Source organism: Dendropsophus ebraccatus, chromosome 2 (assembly GCF_027789765.1).
Source record: "Dendropsophus ebraccatus isolate aDenEbr1 chromosome 2, aDenEbr1.pat, whole genome shotgun sequence".
NCBI classification, from domain to species: domain Eukaryota; kingdom Metazoa; phylum Chordata; class Amphibia; order Anura; family Hylidae; genus Dendropsophus; species Dendropsophus ebraccatus.
Window position 1 is genome coordinate 21,655,369 of NC_091455.1, and position 15,051 is coordinate 21,670,419.

A 15,051-nucleotide genomic window follows, 5' to 3' on the forward strand; every position below is an offset into this window, starting at 1 on the left:
CCATATTAGTAATCCTCAGACATAGAAACCTCCATCGTGTTCCAGGCAGCAGCGGCTTTCACCTTCTCTTTAGAACAGCTTCTGTGCATAATCCATTATGTGTCCGTGAATGAGTCCTGCCAGTAACCCTGGATGATCACAGGACGCTGACAGTCCTAAACACCGAGATCAAGACGTGACGTGAGAAGGAGCCGGCCAGGGGGAAATCGGAGGAGAAGAGAGGCTATAAGCCGTCATTTGTCTGGAAGAGCCCGAATTATGTCATTTCCATCCTCGGAGCCTCCTCTAAGTGATTTTACAGCCGTAAATTACAGAGGACAATGCTCCGGTGTGTCTGGATTAGAAGGGGAGAGGTGCGGGCTGGGTCTGCCGTCTGCTGCCCAGATACTTTGATGCTCCCCTCCTCCTCCCCACTCCGTACCGTCCTGAACATCTGGTAGGTAATAGCCCAGAACCAGATGTGGAGGCCGGGATTATTATTATAGTATTTGCAGTGGTGTATAGCCACAAGTTTACTCTAGAGGCAACAGTGCGTGCAAGGTGTCATCCATATGGCTGTATTGTGGACCTCTGAGCCCCCCTAGACTTGCCGTACTGCGTCTACAGATTCCAAGCCCCCCATGGCTTCCTGTACTGAGTCTCCAGATTACGAGCCCCCATAGACTTGCCGTACTGAGTCTCCAGATTCAGAGCCCCCCATTAGACTTGCCGCACTGAGTCCCCAGATTCTGAGCCCCTATAGACTTGCAGTACTGAGTCTACAGATTCAGAGCCCCCCATAGACTTGCCGTACTGAGTCTCCAGATTCTGAGCCCCCCATAGACTTGCCGTACTGAGTCTCCAGATTCTGACCCTACCGTAGACTTGTTGTACTGAGTCTCCAGATTCTGAGCCCCCCATAGACTTGCCGTATTGAGTCTCCAGATTCTGAGCCCCCCGTAGACTTGCTGTACTGAGTCTCCAGATTCTGAGCCCCCCGTAGACTTGCTGTACTGAGTCTCCAGATTACGAGCCCCCATAGACTTGCCGCACTGAGTCTACAGATTCAGAGCCCCCCATAGACTTGCCGCACTGAGTCTCCAGATTCCGAGCCCCCCTAGACTTGCTGTACTGAGTCTACAGATTCCGAGCCCCCCTAGACTTGCTGTACTGAGTCTACAGATTCCGAGCCCCCCTAGACTTGCTGTACTGAGTCTACAGATTCCGAGCCCCCCTAGACTTGCTGTACTGAGTCTACAGATTCCGAGCCCCCCTAGACTTGCCGCACTGAGTCTACAGATTCCGAGCCCCCCTAGACTTGCCGTACTGAGTCTACAGATTCTTGTGGAGGTTTTTCGTATGAATCCAGCAGAAAGTAAAGTCATGGCAGCCCAGTCTGTTGATATATTACACATGCATTGTCTCCTCTCCATAATATAAGTGACACTTTTTCTATTATACAAAGATACTGTGGCTGTCAGTCACTGAGAATACACCACTTCCTGTAGGACATACAGCAGCTGATAAGTACTGGAAGATTTGAGATTTTTAAATAGAAGTAAATTACAAATCTACATAACTTTCTGACACCAGTTGATTTAAAAAAAAAAAAAAAAGCCGGGTCTTATCACTCATTCACACTACCAATGACATTTTTGGGTCTTTTTTACATAAAAATGCCAAGTATTTGTCCAGTAGCTGTTTTTTTTCTAGTATGATGGAATTTTTTAAAATCTTTTTTTGCTTTCTGCCAAATGTTTTCTTTCTCTTCTCCATTGCTGGCACCCCGGCCCCGCGTCCTGACAAATCCTTTTATCGGGCCCTTTCATCCCATGCATGGCTCTGTAATTTCTCCTCGCTTGTACACAGTCATGTTTCCCGCTCACAGTGACAGCCTGACGGACAGACAGACGTCTCTCAGCTTGTCCTTGGACTGTAACAGGATTAACAAGTCATCTTTGGTGATGAGGATGATGGTGGACGTGTCTGATCTTGTCTTTATTTACTATTGTATGGGTGAGCCCACCAAGAAAACTCCAGGCTCTTTGACTATATCCTTGTGCTCGGCATCAGTAACATCCCCTCCACGTTCTATAGTAGGATGTAGAGTTAAAGGAGCCATCGTTTATGTTGGGGGACCTTAATGCTGTTATGAATGAACAGAATGATAGATTAAGGATGTTGAACCCGAAGGTACAGATTAGAAACTCCCAACTGCCAGATATTATTGCTGAAATGGGGTTAAAGGATCTATGGAGGGAGAGGAACCCTGAATCCAAGGTATTCTCTTGTTGGAATAAAACCTCGCGTACTATGTCCAGAATAGATATGGGATTTGGGAATGAGTTAATGGCACAAAAAATTACTAAAATAGAGTATTTACACCGTTGTGTTTCTGATCATGCACCACTCATTGTTGAAATTCAGAGTAGCGCACTAAAGGAGTTTAGGAGTATTTGTATAAATCCACATTGGTTTCAATTTATCACAGACACTGTAAAAATTGGTTTAGAATTAAAAGAGTTGTGGGAAATTAACTGTAGCTCTGCTAGTAAGGGGATAGTATGGGATACACTAAAGGCTATAATTAGGGGGAAATATCATGGTGTGATATGTAGAATTAAAAAGGGATTTAGGGAAAAGGAAGAGAGATTAATTAAGGGGGTTAAAAAATTAGAAGAGGAATTTAAAAAGGCACAGTCACTAGCACTAGAAAGTGAATTAAAAAACAAACAGGAAGAGTTGGATAAGTACTTAGAGGATAAAGCAAGGAATATTGCGGCATTTAGGGGGGTGAGGAATTTCTTGGGTTCGGGTAGACCAAATAAGGGGCTAATGGCCCTGGTGAAAAATCAGGAGGGGAAAAAAAGTATAAGGGCAATAAGGAGCAACTCTGGGGATATAGTAAATGACCCGAAAGAGATAAATAGGGAGTTCAGGACATACTATGAGAATCTGTATGCGCAGGAAGCTATTTATAAAAGGGAAGATATGGAGGAATACCTGGGGAAAATTGTTTTCCCCCAGATAAGTCAACTGGAGAAGGAAGAACTAGATGCCCCTATCTCCTTAATGGAACTTAATGAGGCCCTGGAGGCAATAGTGGGGAATTCAACCCCGGGTAGAGATGGCATCCCTTATGAGATGTACAGAAGACATAGAGAGGTTTTGTTACCATGCCTTCACCAAACTCTTCTAGAGGCGATGGAGGCTGGGGAACTGCCGGCATCCATGAGGGATGCCTCCATAATTTTGATCCCGAAACCGGGGAAGGACCACCTAAATATAGAATCTTTTCGCCCTATCTCTCTTATTAATAGTGATGCCAAGATTTTCGCTAAAGTTCTTGCAAGGAGACTAGGTAAAATAATAGGCACTATAGTACATGGGGACCAATGTGGATTTATACCTGGTCGTATGCCCAGACACAACATCAGGCGTCTGTTTGTGAATATGCAGATAGGGGGGGGGGGGGGCTCCCACTCCATCCTGTCGTTGGACGCAACTAAGGCGTTCGACAGGATGGAGTGGGAGTATTTATGGGAAGTAATGAGGCACTTTGGGATAGGGGAGGGTTTTTTGGGGATGGTCCAATTGTTATATCAGAACCCGAGAGCTGCAATACGTACTGGTGATGTCCTCTCTGAGTTGTTTTCGCTGGGTAGGGGTACGCGGCAGGGATGTCCTCTCTCCCCACTGCTCTTCGCCCTTGGGATTGAGCCCCTTGCAATTAAGGTAAGAACTGATGATAAGATAGAAGGCTTTGGGGCGGGGGGCGGTGGGAACAGAATATCCCTGTACGCAGATGACCTCCTTTTTTTCTTGCGGGACCCTAAAAAGGGGTACCTCGGGTTATGTCCCTGGTTCAAGAACTGGGGGTTTACTCTGGGCTACTAATAAATTGGGGAAAATCTACCCTTATGTCTCTTGATCAGGAATTGGACTTATCCTTTCCTCCACTGTATAATTTAGAAAAAGGGAAAAGTTTTACATATTTGGGCATTCAGGTGTCCAGGGATTTACGGGGGTTTGATGACCTGAATACCAAGGATGTGGTAAATAATATAGAGAGGAAGGTCTCTGTTTGGTGCAGACTGAGAGTCTCCAGGATAGACAGAATTACATTAATAAAAACAATACTTCTGCCCAAACTTCTTTACCTATTCAGTGCCACACCAGTTGGGGTAGGGAAAAAGTATCTTAAAAGAATTAAAGTGGCATGGAACGCACTGATATGGGGAAGAAAAAGGGTGCGGATGAAAATAGAAGATTTATGTGTGCCAGTTGCAAGAGGAGGGTTGGGGGTTCCCAACGTAGATAAATATTTGTTAGCTTCGGAATGTTTTTGGTTGGCTAGATGGAAACAAGACAATTTGGGTAGATTTCTGTGTGAAAAATTGGGAGAGGGAGTATGGGATGTTTTCCAGATTTTAGAAAGCGGCCACTTGGAGCGGGGTGAATGGAGTAGATGGGTAATGGTAAGGTCCCTAATTAGGGTTTGGAAAAAACTAAAGATAGAGGAAAAAAGAAATGGAATATTGGACTTTTCCCCTTTGTGGCTGCACGAGGGGTTTGGTGGGAGAAGTGGTATGGGAACAGTGAAGGCCTTTGTAGAAGCAGGAATAAGAACAGTGAAAGATGTAATGTTAGGTAATGATATTAAAGATTGGACCACTCTTAGAAGGGAATATAAACTAGAGGAGAAACACTGGTACGATTATGCGAGGTATACAGCGATAGTTCGTGGGAACCTAAAAAGATCCCAGGGCAATATATGCGAACCGGGCCCAATAATAGGAAAACTTAGAAATGGGACAATATTTAAAAATGAGGTTAAAACCCTATATCTACACTTCATGTCGGACTATGAAATAGGTGAGAAGGGGAGGAGGAAATGGGGAATGGAGTTTGGAGAGTTGAGTAACGATCAGTGGGTAAGGATTCTAAAAGGGATTAAGGAAGTTTCCAGGGCAGGCTCCCATAGGGTTGTTCAATTTAATATTGTCCATCAGCTATATTACACCCCACTCTTTCTATGTAAAATCAAAAAATGGGATGAGGATAAATGCCCAAGGTGTGGTGTAAGCCGGGCCGGCTATGGGCATATGTTGTGGTCGTGTGGGGCCCTGGTCTCCTTTTGGGAACTGGTACACAGAAAAATTATGGATATGTTAAAGTTAAAGTTTGAATTAAGTCCAGTGTTGGCCGTTTTGGGAGACTCTTCGTCTGTAGCATGCAAGAGGAAAAGTAGGAGTAAGATCCAGAGAATGTTGTTCTATGCTAGACTTGTGATCGTGAGAAAATGGCTGGCACCGGAAACCCCTAATATAAAACACTGGGAGAACTGTATAGAGAAATTTGAAAGATGCCAATGAATTTTTTTTTTTTTTTTTTTTTTTGTCTCTTTGGCGGGGGGGAAGGTGGGAGGGGGAAAGGGAAGGGAGGGGGGGCACCAAGGGATTGGTTCGGTTTATTAAAAAGATTAGTGATTTAAAGGTTTGGTGGGGGATGGTAACAAAATTAATTTATTGAGATATTAGTAAGGATTACAGACACTTAGATATATATTGTTAATGTGTAAAATGTTTTTGTCTATGTACCTTATTTATGATTAAAAATAAAAAATGTTAAAGTTAAAAAAAAAAAAAAGAAAACTCCAGGCTCTTTGACTATATCCTTGTGCTCGGCATCAGTAACATCCCCTCCACGTTCTATAGTAGGATGTAGAGTTAAAGGAGCCATCGTTTATCCCCTGCTAGTATAGGTGGGCGTCCTCCCTTCTTGTGAGCCACTGTGGTGGTCTCCAGCCATCCATCTATCTATCACCTGAATGCCCATATGATGCTTTATACAGGCACTTATCCATGGACACCACACGTTGTGTACGTACTGCAGTATAATGCATTGATGGGGGTTGGACTGCCACTGAGTACACCTTGATCTTACTTAGTGTCACTGTTTTTTTACAGAAATCAATAGTACAGGCGATTTTTAAGAAACTTAGTAATTGGATTTATTTGCCGAAAAATGCATTTTTGTCATCAGAAAGTGCTCTTTGAAGCTCTCCCCTGTCTTCATGGTTCTCTTATGGAGAGAGGGAATTGAGGCACCAAAACAGGACAACAAAGAGTTAATTTACAGCTACATCACCGGCTATCTCCTCTGACAGTCTGCACTAACCTCTCTGACCTCTGAATACCGGCTTTCATACAGCTCCCACTGTGTAATCCTTTGTTCTCTGTTGGGACTAATCTCCCTCCCCCCCCTCCCCTCCCCTCTCCATAGAACAGACAGGGCCCGACTGATGTAAACCAGTTAAGATTTCCTGATAATGAGCAGTGGATGAGAGAGAGGAGGGGGGGGGGGGACCTGGGGAAAGTCTTTTTGAATGCAGATAATGGCAGATTTGCCTAATAAACCCAATTACAAAGTTTCTTGAAATCGCCTGGACTATTGATTTCTGCAAAAAAAAAAAAAAACAGTGACAGTTTGAAGGGGAACTATCAGCAGGTTATATGAATCTAACTTGCTGATAGCCCCTTATAGCGCCTTCTACTTGTCATACATACATACGTGCATACATACATACATACATACATACATACATACATACATAATTAGCTTAGTCTGAAGGGAGAAAGCAATGAATTCTGGGAAGTGTTGTACTAATCAAGGAAATGCAGAATTAAGACTCCTAAAACATATGGGTTTTTGATGGTTTTGGAGTACGCCTTTAAGGATAAACCATTAGTTAAAATCCCTTCAATCCATATAGTCAAGAACTGTATTGTTGAGGAACGGAGAGTCCCCGCAGCATCTTTCCATATACCGCCAGTACAATATAGTCACTATTGCGCCCCTGTAGGATCAGTGCCATGTAGAGGGTCTCATGTATATTAGATAGTGATAGGATCATGTACAGACCTCGTCCTCTGACTTATCAGACCAGCGAGTGATGTCTCCGGCCGAGCGCTCACGTGCTCCAGTGTAAATAAACCAACGGAGCGGGAACGTTTCCAAAGTGAATAATCATTGGAGCGTTGCGGGGAGAGGCCGAGTGTTATGGGGAAGTACATCTGCCGGTAGGGAGTTCCCCGAGTCACGAGGAGAAGAAAGGAATTAGTGCAGACTGCTTGTAAACTTGGAAAAAGATCAAGTTCTTAAAGCGAAACTCCAGATGATCATGTGTAGATATAAAACTCCATCGCTCCTGCTCGCCTCTAAGCCTTTCCTGTGCTCATCGGCAAGACATGAATGGTTAAGATTTTATAAATTGATTGCCTGTCCTCCATAATACATCTGCAGGGGTTTAATCGCCGGTTTTGAAGGATGAGCGCCGCTAATGTGAGCACCACAGCCTCTTCAGAGTTTACATTGATTCAGGTGACACACAGTATATAGTACTGTAGCCCTGTACCTAATAGGATGGCAGCTGACAGTTTAAAGGGGAACTATCAGCAGGTTAGACCCATCTAACCTGCTGATAGATCCCTATTGCGCCCACCACACTGAGGAGGAAGGTATGTGAGTTACCTTCCTCCTCGGCGCCGGTCCCACACTGTTAGTCGGAGTAATCTTTGCTCCAATGCACTGCTAGGAGCACTGCCCCGTTATCCAGCCCGCCTCCTCTATTGATTATCATTAGAAGCAGTGGGCCGATGACGGGGCAGTGCTCCTAATGCATCGGAGCAAAGATTACTCCGACTAAGGGCCTTATTACACAGGGCGATAATTGTTCGGATTTGAACGATAATCGTTAAGTGTAATAGCAGACAACGATTTAACGACCAATGAGAGATCAATAGTCGTTTGGTAGAGTTTGGACCTATTTTTATTGTTGATTGTTCGCAAATTGTTTGTATGGAACAAGACGTTTGGTTATTCGCAGTAGTGACGACAAGACGACCGCAAGAACGATCATAAGTGAGATCACCATTCCGTGTCATTGGGCGAAGGATTTCAGGTCGTTTGCAATAGCAGTCATTTGAGATCGGTAATCGTTGAACAATCGCTTTGTGTAGTAGCACCTTAACAGTGTGGGACCGGCGCCAAGGAGGAAGGTAACACACATACCTACCTCCTCAGTGTTCCGGGGCTATAAGGGGCTGTCAACAGGTTAGATTTAGGGTATTGCAGATAGATGCACATTCACCTGTCCACTGTATAGGAGATAAATGCAGGATCAGTAGAGACCTGAGTGTCAGAATACCTTGACCTTCCAGACCAGGAGCAGGTCAGAGTGGTGGTCGAGCATGCTCCCTGCTGCTCTGTTTAAAGGGCTTATCAGGAGAGCCATAAAGTTCCTACCTATTATACTCTTCTGTGCTCCACTTCGCCCCCTTCTGCCCGTCTGTGCTGATAACTTCTTCAGAGAGGGAGGGGCAGGATAAAGTTGTGGGCAATTACCAATAGCTGACCGATTCCCAGCAAGATCAGGCAGCTGTTGGACATTGCACCCCACTCTTAGACGGGCAGTTGGGGGGCAGTGGAGAGCAGAAGAGGAAGGACCTTGTCTGCTCTCCGGATAACCCCTTTAAGGTGTATGGGACTGCTGTAAATTACTGAATACCCATTAGGTATAGCATAGCAGTAGCAGAGTCCCCTGTATTTTCAGTAGTATTATAAGCATGTGGTTTATATTAGGTTAGGATTATAAGTAATATTCATAGGCTTCATGCAGCTGGAATGTAAAACCTAAATAAAAAGTAATCTGGGAGCTGCCAACAGAGTTCTCCAATAACCGGACTGAAATGGTGTCACTGTGCAGAGAGCTCTGAATAGCAGTCAGGCAAATATTTTCCACCATGAGTCTCGAATCCATAGCAGTATCTGCATACAGGTTGTGGCATGGATTCGCTGCAGGTTTCACCCCCTCTACAATAAAAGTAGAAATAAAAAGTCTACGATCAAAAGTTCTCATCTAGTCATCCAGGGGATGGAGGATAACTACTTGATTGATTGGTTGGGGTTCTGACCACTTTCCAGGAAGAGAGGAATAGTGTTGGGCGGTGCAGCCACGGGAGAACAAACGCCTTTGGATAACATTACCAAACCCCAACAGTTTGACAGGCCCACTCAACACTACAGAGGAAAATTAAATGGAGCTCAATTAGTTAGTTTGGTGTTGCAGCTAGCTCTAGGGAAAGATTGCTCAAAACTTCTTCCATGTAAGAATTATGGCCGCTGTGCTCCAAAACTTTGTGTGCCTTCACACAATCCTGTCTCTGAGCTCTACAGGCAGCTCTTTCCTCCTCGTGGCTTAGTTTTTGCCCTAATATACATTGTTGGCTATGACACCTTATATAGACAGGGGCGTGTCGTTCCATATTGCGTCCAATCAGCTGAACTTACCACATGTGACAGGTGCAGGAACATCTCCGTGATAGTCGAGAGAAACGGGATGTCATAATAGGGTCTGAGTAAATGCATGGGGTCTGACTACCGAAATTGTGTTTTCACATTCCCATTATAATGGAGTGCAGAATGATTTGGAATTTTTTTTGTTTTTTAACATTGCAACATTACAAAAAGTGAAAGTCTCTGAATTCCTTCCGAGCACATTGTATTTCTTCTCCTCCTGTTAGATCTCTAATTCCTGCCCTGGAGCAAGGCTTATATTACAAGTAAAGGCCTCCAAACAATAGTGACCCTGAGCTTGTGGAGCGCTCCCCTGTGTAGACACGCTGTAGTCTTTGTGGCTGCCCATTGTAAGCTCCTCTGGCCTGTCATCATCCTGTCTGACCCCGCTGTGCGGAGATCACCACATACATGACAGGTCTCACTTTCTCACCGGACTCCATGTTTGTTTGCTCATCTGCTTTGTTTGCATTCAGCGGTGAGGACTGTAGAGCACATTGTCATCACCACTCATTATGTTGGTTGTTTCTGCTTTTTTAGATACTTTGTACACTTGGGGGGTCCGGCAGCCATGTGGGGTCATGTGTTATTAATGACAATGACTATGTATGTAGGTCTAATACACTGACATAAAATGCTCTGGAAGTGATATAATATATAACCAGTTGATGGCTGGTTATAAGTGTATATTTTATATATTTTTTGTGAGGACCTACAGTATGTCCGGCTGCTGGGAAAATCTGGTATTATGCGACACAGGTGTAAATGAACAAACACTTATATACAACGTATCCGAGCTTGGATACGTTGTATATAAGAGTTATGTGCCAACAATGGTGGATATTGGCAGTATCCTGGAGCACTACGCACTATTTTGACTATGTTAGTGCTAAACCAGTATTTGTGTATGCAAATGAATAAATAATCACACAGTAAATGGTGACAAGGAATCCTCCAGAGCAGGAATGACTCTTTGCAGATTGATTCAGCACAAAGGTCCCTGTACGCTTTATACTTATGCTGCTCGGGTATAGGCGTCTCAAGGGGGTCAGGCAATTTCACTGCCCAAACCCTTTTTCTCTCTGAGAGATAAGCCGCTGCCGCTTTCCCTTCCGATAAAGAACACGGGAATGTTCAGCATCATGTAGAAAATCCAAGAAACGTATAGTCTTGTGCAAATCCTATATCATGATAAATTTGCTGCAGCCAGATATCTGATAGGCAGGTACAGGATAGAGATGAAAAGAGGGGGAAATGGCCGTTTTCCTGGGACACATGATGTCTGGCTATCTTTTGTATGCAGTGGACAAAATTAAGGAGATAAGTATAAATAAAATAGTTTTACCATTTCCATACCTTTTTATATTGCAGATCCTCGGATTACCTGCCCAAATAACTATCGAAAGAATGCCAGGGTGATCATCACTGAACCCGTGAAGATTTATGTTGGAATTTTTTCTTGTATGTTTATATGGACGTTACATTTTGCTTTACAATAAATCCTTTTGCCAGACTACACAAGGCTTATGTATTGATGGCTTTATTACAGGGCAGCACGCTGGCTCAGTGGTTCTGTAGCCTTGCAGCCCTGGGGTCCTGGGTTCAAATCTCACCAAGGGCAACAAATGCAAAGAGTTTGTATGTTCTCTTCGTGTTTGCGTGGGTTTCCTCTGTGTACTCCGGTTTCCTCCCACACCCAAAAACATACAGATAGGTGAATAAAAGCAGTACCACCATCACACGCTTTAAGGGGTCCATGACTACCTGTCCCTATTGCTGAACTGTTGCAATCTTTTTTGGTAAGCCATGCTAGTTATAGTGGCATATGGAGCATTGCCTGTCCAGTCCATGTTAAAAGATCAGCAGAATCTTCGGTGCTGTTCGTCTGTACATCTTATTTTGTAGGTAGAACCTTGGACCCATTTAGCACAAAGATCTGAAAGTAGTATAGTTATAAATATGGGCACTGAGATTGTAGTTACAGTCATAAATATATTACATATTGGAGTATCTTATTGGCTTATATGTTACAAGTCAAGTTTCGGATAATTTTTTTCCTTTAAACTTTTTACGAATAAACTTGAAAGATCTCATTATCGATAAACAGGTCCAAATCTCAAAGTAGGAAAACAGCAGGGCCCATAGTGTTCAAGAAGAAAGGAGAGGTAAGGACTGAAATCATGAATAGATGGAGATAAGAGTCATTAATTCAAGGATGTGTAAGGAGGAAGAGCTAAAATATGGGGAAACCTTCGAAGAAGAACTGAAAGATGAGGATGACTGAACGGGGATTGCATTGTATCGGGGATTCTTTGTTATACCACAGACTTTTTGGCAGCCCTTTTGAAGAGCATGAACATATTCTCAACTTTTTTTCACAGCAGTTGAATTCTATCCACCAACCCAGGTTAAGAACTTCTGTTTGAAATAGGTGTGAGTGGCGTCAATTGTAAGGTAACAGATGTCAGCTGGCTATCCTATACTATATATAGGGAATAAGCTCTCACCTCTGCTGTAGGATCTTTTTTTTGGACATCTGTTGTCTTACTTTTCTTGGCAAAACATTCCAGGCAAAATATTTTAATCACATTTACAGCCGCCATGGCTCCCATACAATTGTCTACCCCTTTTGCGTCCTGTGAATTTCTGCTTTCGTAAAAAAAAGAATCAGATTTGTGATGACAAAACCATGGGCTTGGTTCCTTGAAATGGACTGAGAATAGTTTTTTTGCTTCGGGCACACTATAAAATTGATAACGCAGATGAAGAGGAGGCATGGACTCATGTCAAATGAATATTGTGAATAAACCACCCATTTTTTCACCTGAGTGCTGTCTCTACGATTTCATTGGATCATGTCAAATGAAGGAACAATGTTATTCAAGTGTATAGACATGAAGCTGTTTCATGGTGGTATCATGTGGTTTCGTCCAATATACTTTACCTGCTAGGGTCCTTAATGGAAGGGTATGCTGAAGACCTACCATAAGCAAGGATTTTATAGTGTATGTTATAAATGTGAAAAGTATGTTTCAATATCTTACTGAAATGGGAACATTTGAAATTACTGTCCCAAAGCTCATTCCAGAATATATATATGGATCCCATTTACTGTCCGCATCAAGATCTACATCCCTTAAAGGGGTACTCCAGCGGGGGGGGGCACTTTTTTGCTTGGACCACTCACCTCCCCGGTTCCAGCAGCGGGTCCCGCATCGCTGCGCTTGGTTCCCGGCCACTTCCTGGTGTCTGACGCAGGCCCGAGACGATGCGTCTCAGGTCCGCTCAGCCAGTCAGTAAAGGAGGCGGGATCTGAGCGGACTTGAAACGGATCCCGCCTGCTTCACTGACTGGCTGAGCGGATCTGAGACGTCACGTCTCGGGCCCGCGTCAGACGCCAGGAAGCGGCCGGGCACCGGAGCGCCGCGATGCGGGACCCGCCGCTGGAATCGGGGAGGTGAGTGGACGTCTTTTCCTTCAGCCACCTCCTCCCCGGTCCCAGCAAAAAAGTGCCCCCCCCCCCACTGGAGTACCCCTTTAAATAGTACTACATATATGTGGACATTGCTGTAGATGATGACTTGAATCCACACAATTCCCTCTGGCAAACAAAGATTACACTTAGTAACTATATATATATACACCAACTAAACAACCCAATTCTAGATGTGGGGTGTACAGTTCTTCTTCCAATAACCGTAAGAGTGTAGCTCTGGCCTTATAACTGGAACAAATTTTATATTCATATTCTCTTGGATGCCAGGCGATAGTTTAAGAGTCTAATTCCATTCACTGGGATCCAATCTCGAGTTGTGGTACTCAAGTAGAGTATGCATGTGCAACCAAGCTCTATAGCTGGTGTTCCCTAACTAGGGTTGTGCGGAACCGGTTTAGAGGTTCTTCCAAAGACGACATCAAGTATTGTAATTTTTACCAAGCTTATAAGGATATTTCCCATGATAAAGCCCAACTAAACTATGCATTAGTGTGGGTTGTGATGTCACCAGTTGCCATAGTGGATCGTGGTGTCCCAGCCATAGACTTGTAGTGTAACTATAATAGTAGGTTTTGTCACTTATTACCAAGGAAGGTGTGGGGTTCCATCTTAGTTTTAAAGTCGCTGTCCGCTTTTTTTTTTTTTTTTCCAAAAACCGCACTATACTTTTAGGCCATGTTCACACAACGTGAAACACCAACCGTTCTGTGACCGGGCTGGTGTTAGTGAGGAAGTACTGCAGTACCAGCCCGGATGATCTTCATTTGTGTTGAATTGGGATGTGAGTGCATCCGCGTGTGCCCGCATCCCAATTGACCATTGAACACAATGGAGAGTGCGGCCGGAGCCGTACTCTCCATTGTGTGACCTGTCAGGCTTGTGCAGCCGCTATTCAATGAATAGTGGCCGCACAAAACTGACATGTTAGTTTTTTGTTAGGCTGCTAGCAATCCCGTCCGGAGTGTATACTATGGGGGAGATTTATCAAACATGGTGTAAAGTGAAACTGGCTCAGTTGCCCCTAGCAACCAATCAGATTCCACCTTTCATTTTCCAAAGAGTCTCCATGTTTGATAAATCTCCCCCTATGTGTATACACTCCGACCAGGATTCCCTCTAACTGCAGTGCACGTAAGTTGTGTATTAATCACGGCCGTTGTTGCACATCGGCAACAACTGCCGTGATTAACACAAAACTTACATTGTGTGAACGTGGCGTCATACTGCATTGTAGCCCTGTTTACCATGTAGAAATATATGGATGGCAGTCGCACCACTATGTACAACTACGACCTTGCACACAATTGTTAATGACTTTATTAAACAATGACACATGTGCGGTCCATTGGAACTTGTAACAATCTTTATTTGTCTTTACAAAACAGTGGAAATTGGTTTACAATAAATTACCCTCATGTTTCATTTCCACTGGTCACTTTAGCACCTGGCATAGAGAAAACAGGAAGTGGCGGCATACAAAGTTATTGCACGAATGACCTGGAACCTACCAAATGTCTAGCTACAATGTACAATGTAAAGATGTGGACTGATGGCGCCAGTCATTTAAATTACTACAAGTAACAAAATGTATTTGTACAGGTAAAACTAATCTAATCTGTAACATCACTACGATAAAGCGAAAAATCTATCATTTTGGCTGTGAATCTCAAAAATTTACCAGTCAGAAAATTTGAATAGATGGATGTCTGGATGGGAGATAGTAGAAACATAAGACCAACAATGATGGTCTAAGGGCACCAAACCCATGATAAAACTGATTTCTGGACTATAAAAAAAAGTTGACGTCTTGAGGTTGGTGTCCAAAAATTAGCCATGTCAACCCTAGTTACCTTTTGGTACAACAAACATCCCACCAAAAGTCTCCATTCTATCTGGAAAGGTTTGAGCAGATTCAAAGAAAGAATAGAAGGACTAAGCCATATTGAACTTAGATGCTTAGATCTGAAGATCCTCCTTAAATTGGAGTATAATTTAGTATAATTATTATGACTGGAACCATAAATTCTACATGACTTTCTATTATAATAACTTCCATTCTTCCCCTTATTAATTACCTCAATTGAACAGCCCCAAATATGAGGGGCCAAATGACCTATCACTGTCTATTATATTTAGCTTATTATAATGCTTGTCTATTGCTACATACATATTCCAGGACCTGGAAGGGTTATATTCATTTACCTTTGGTCTCACAGTAC

The 15,051-nt window shown here is 43.5% G+C and overlaps 1 protein-coding gene across 1 annotated transcript in view; it reads left to right on the forward strand.

The window, feature by feature from the left end:
- The window catches only part of MRPL13 (mitochondrial ribosomal protein L13), a 39,532-nt gene extending 28,675 nt beyond the window's left edge, over window positions 1-10,857 (forward strand). The window contains exon 7 of the mRNA XM_069959836.1: window positions 10,708-10,857. Coding sequence (XP_069815937.1) covers window positions 10,708-10,732 — 25 coding nt within the window. The 3' untranslated portion in view covers window positions 10,733-10,857. The remainder of the gene's footprint in view (window positions 1-10,707) is intronic.
- The last annotated feature ends 4,194 nt before the right edge of the window (window positions 10,858-15,051 follow it).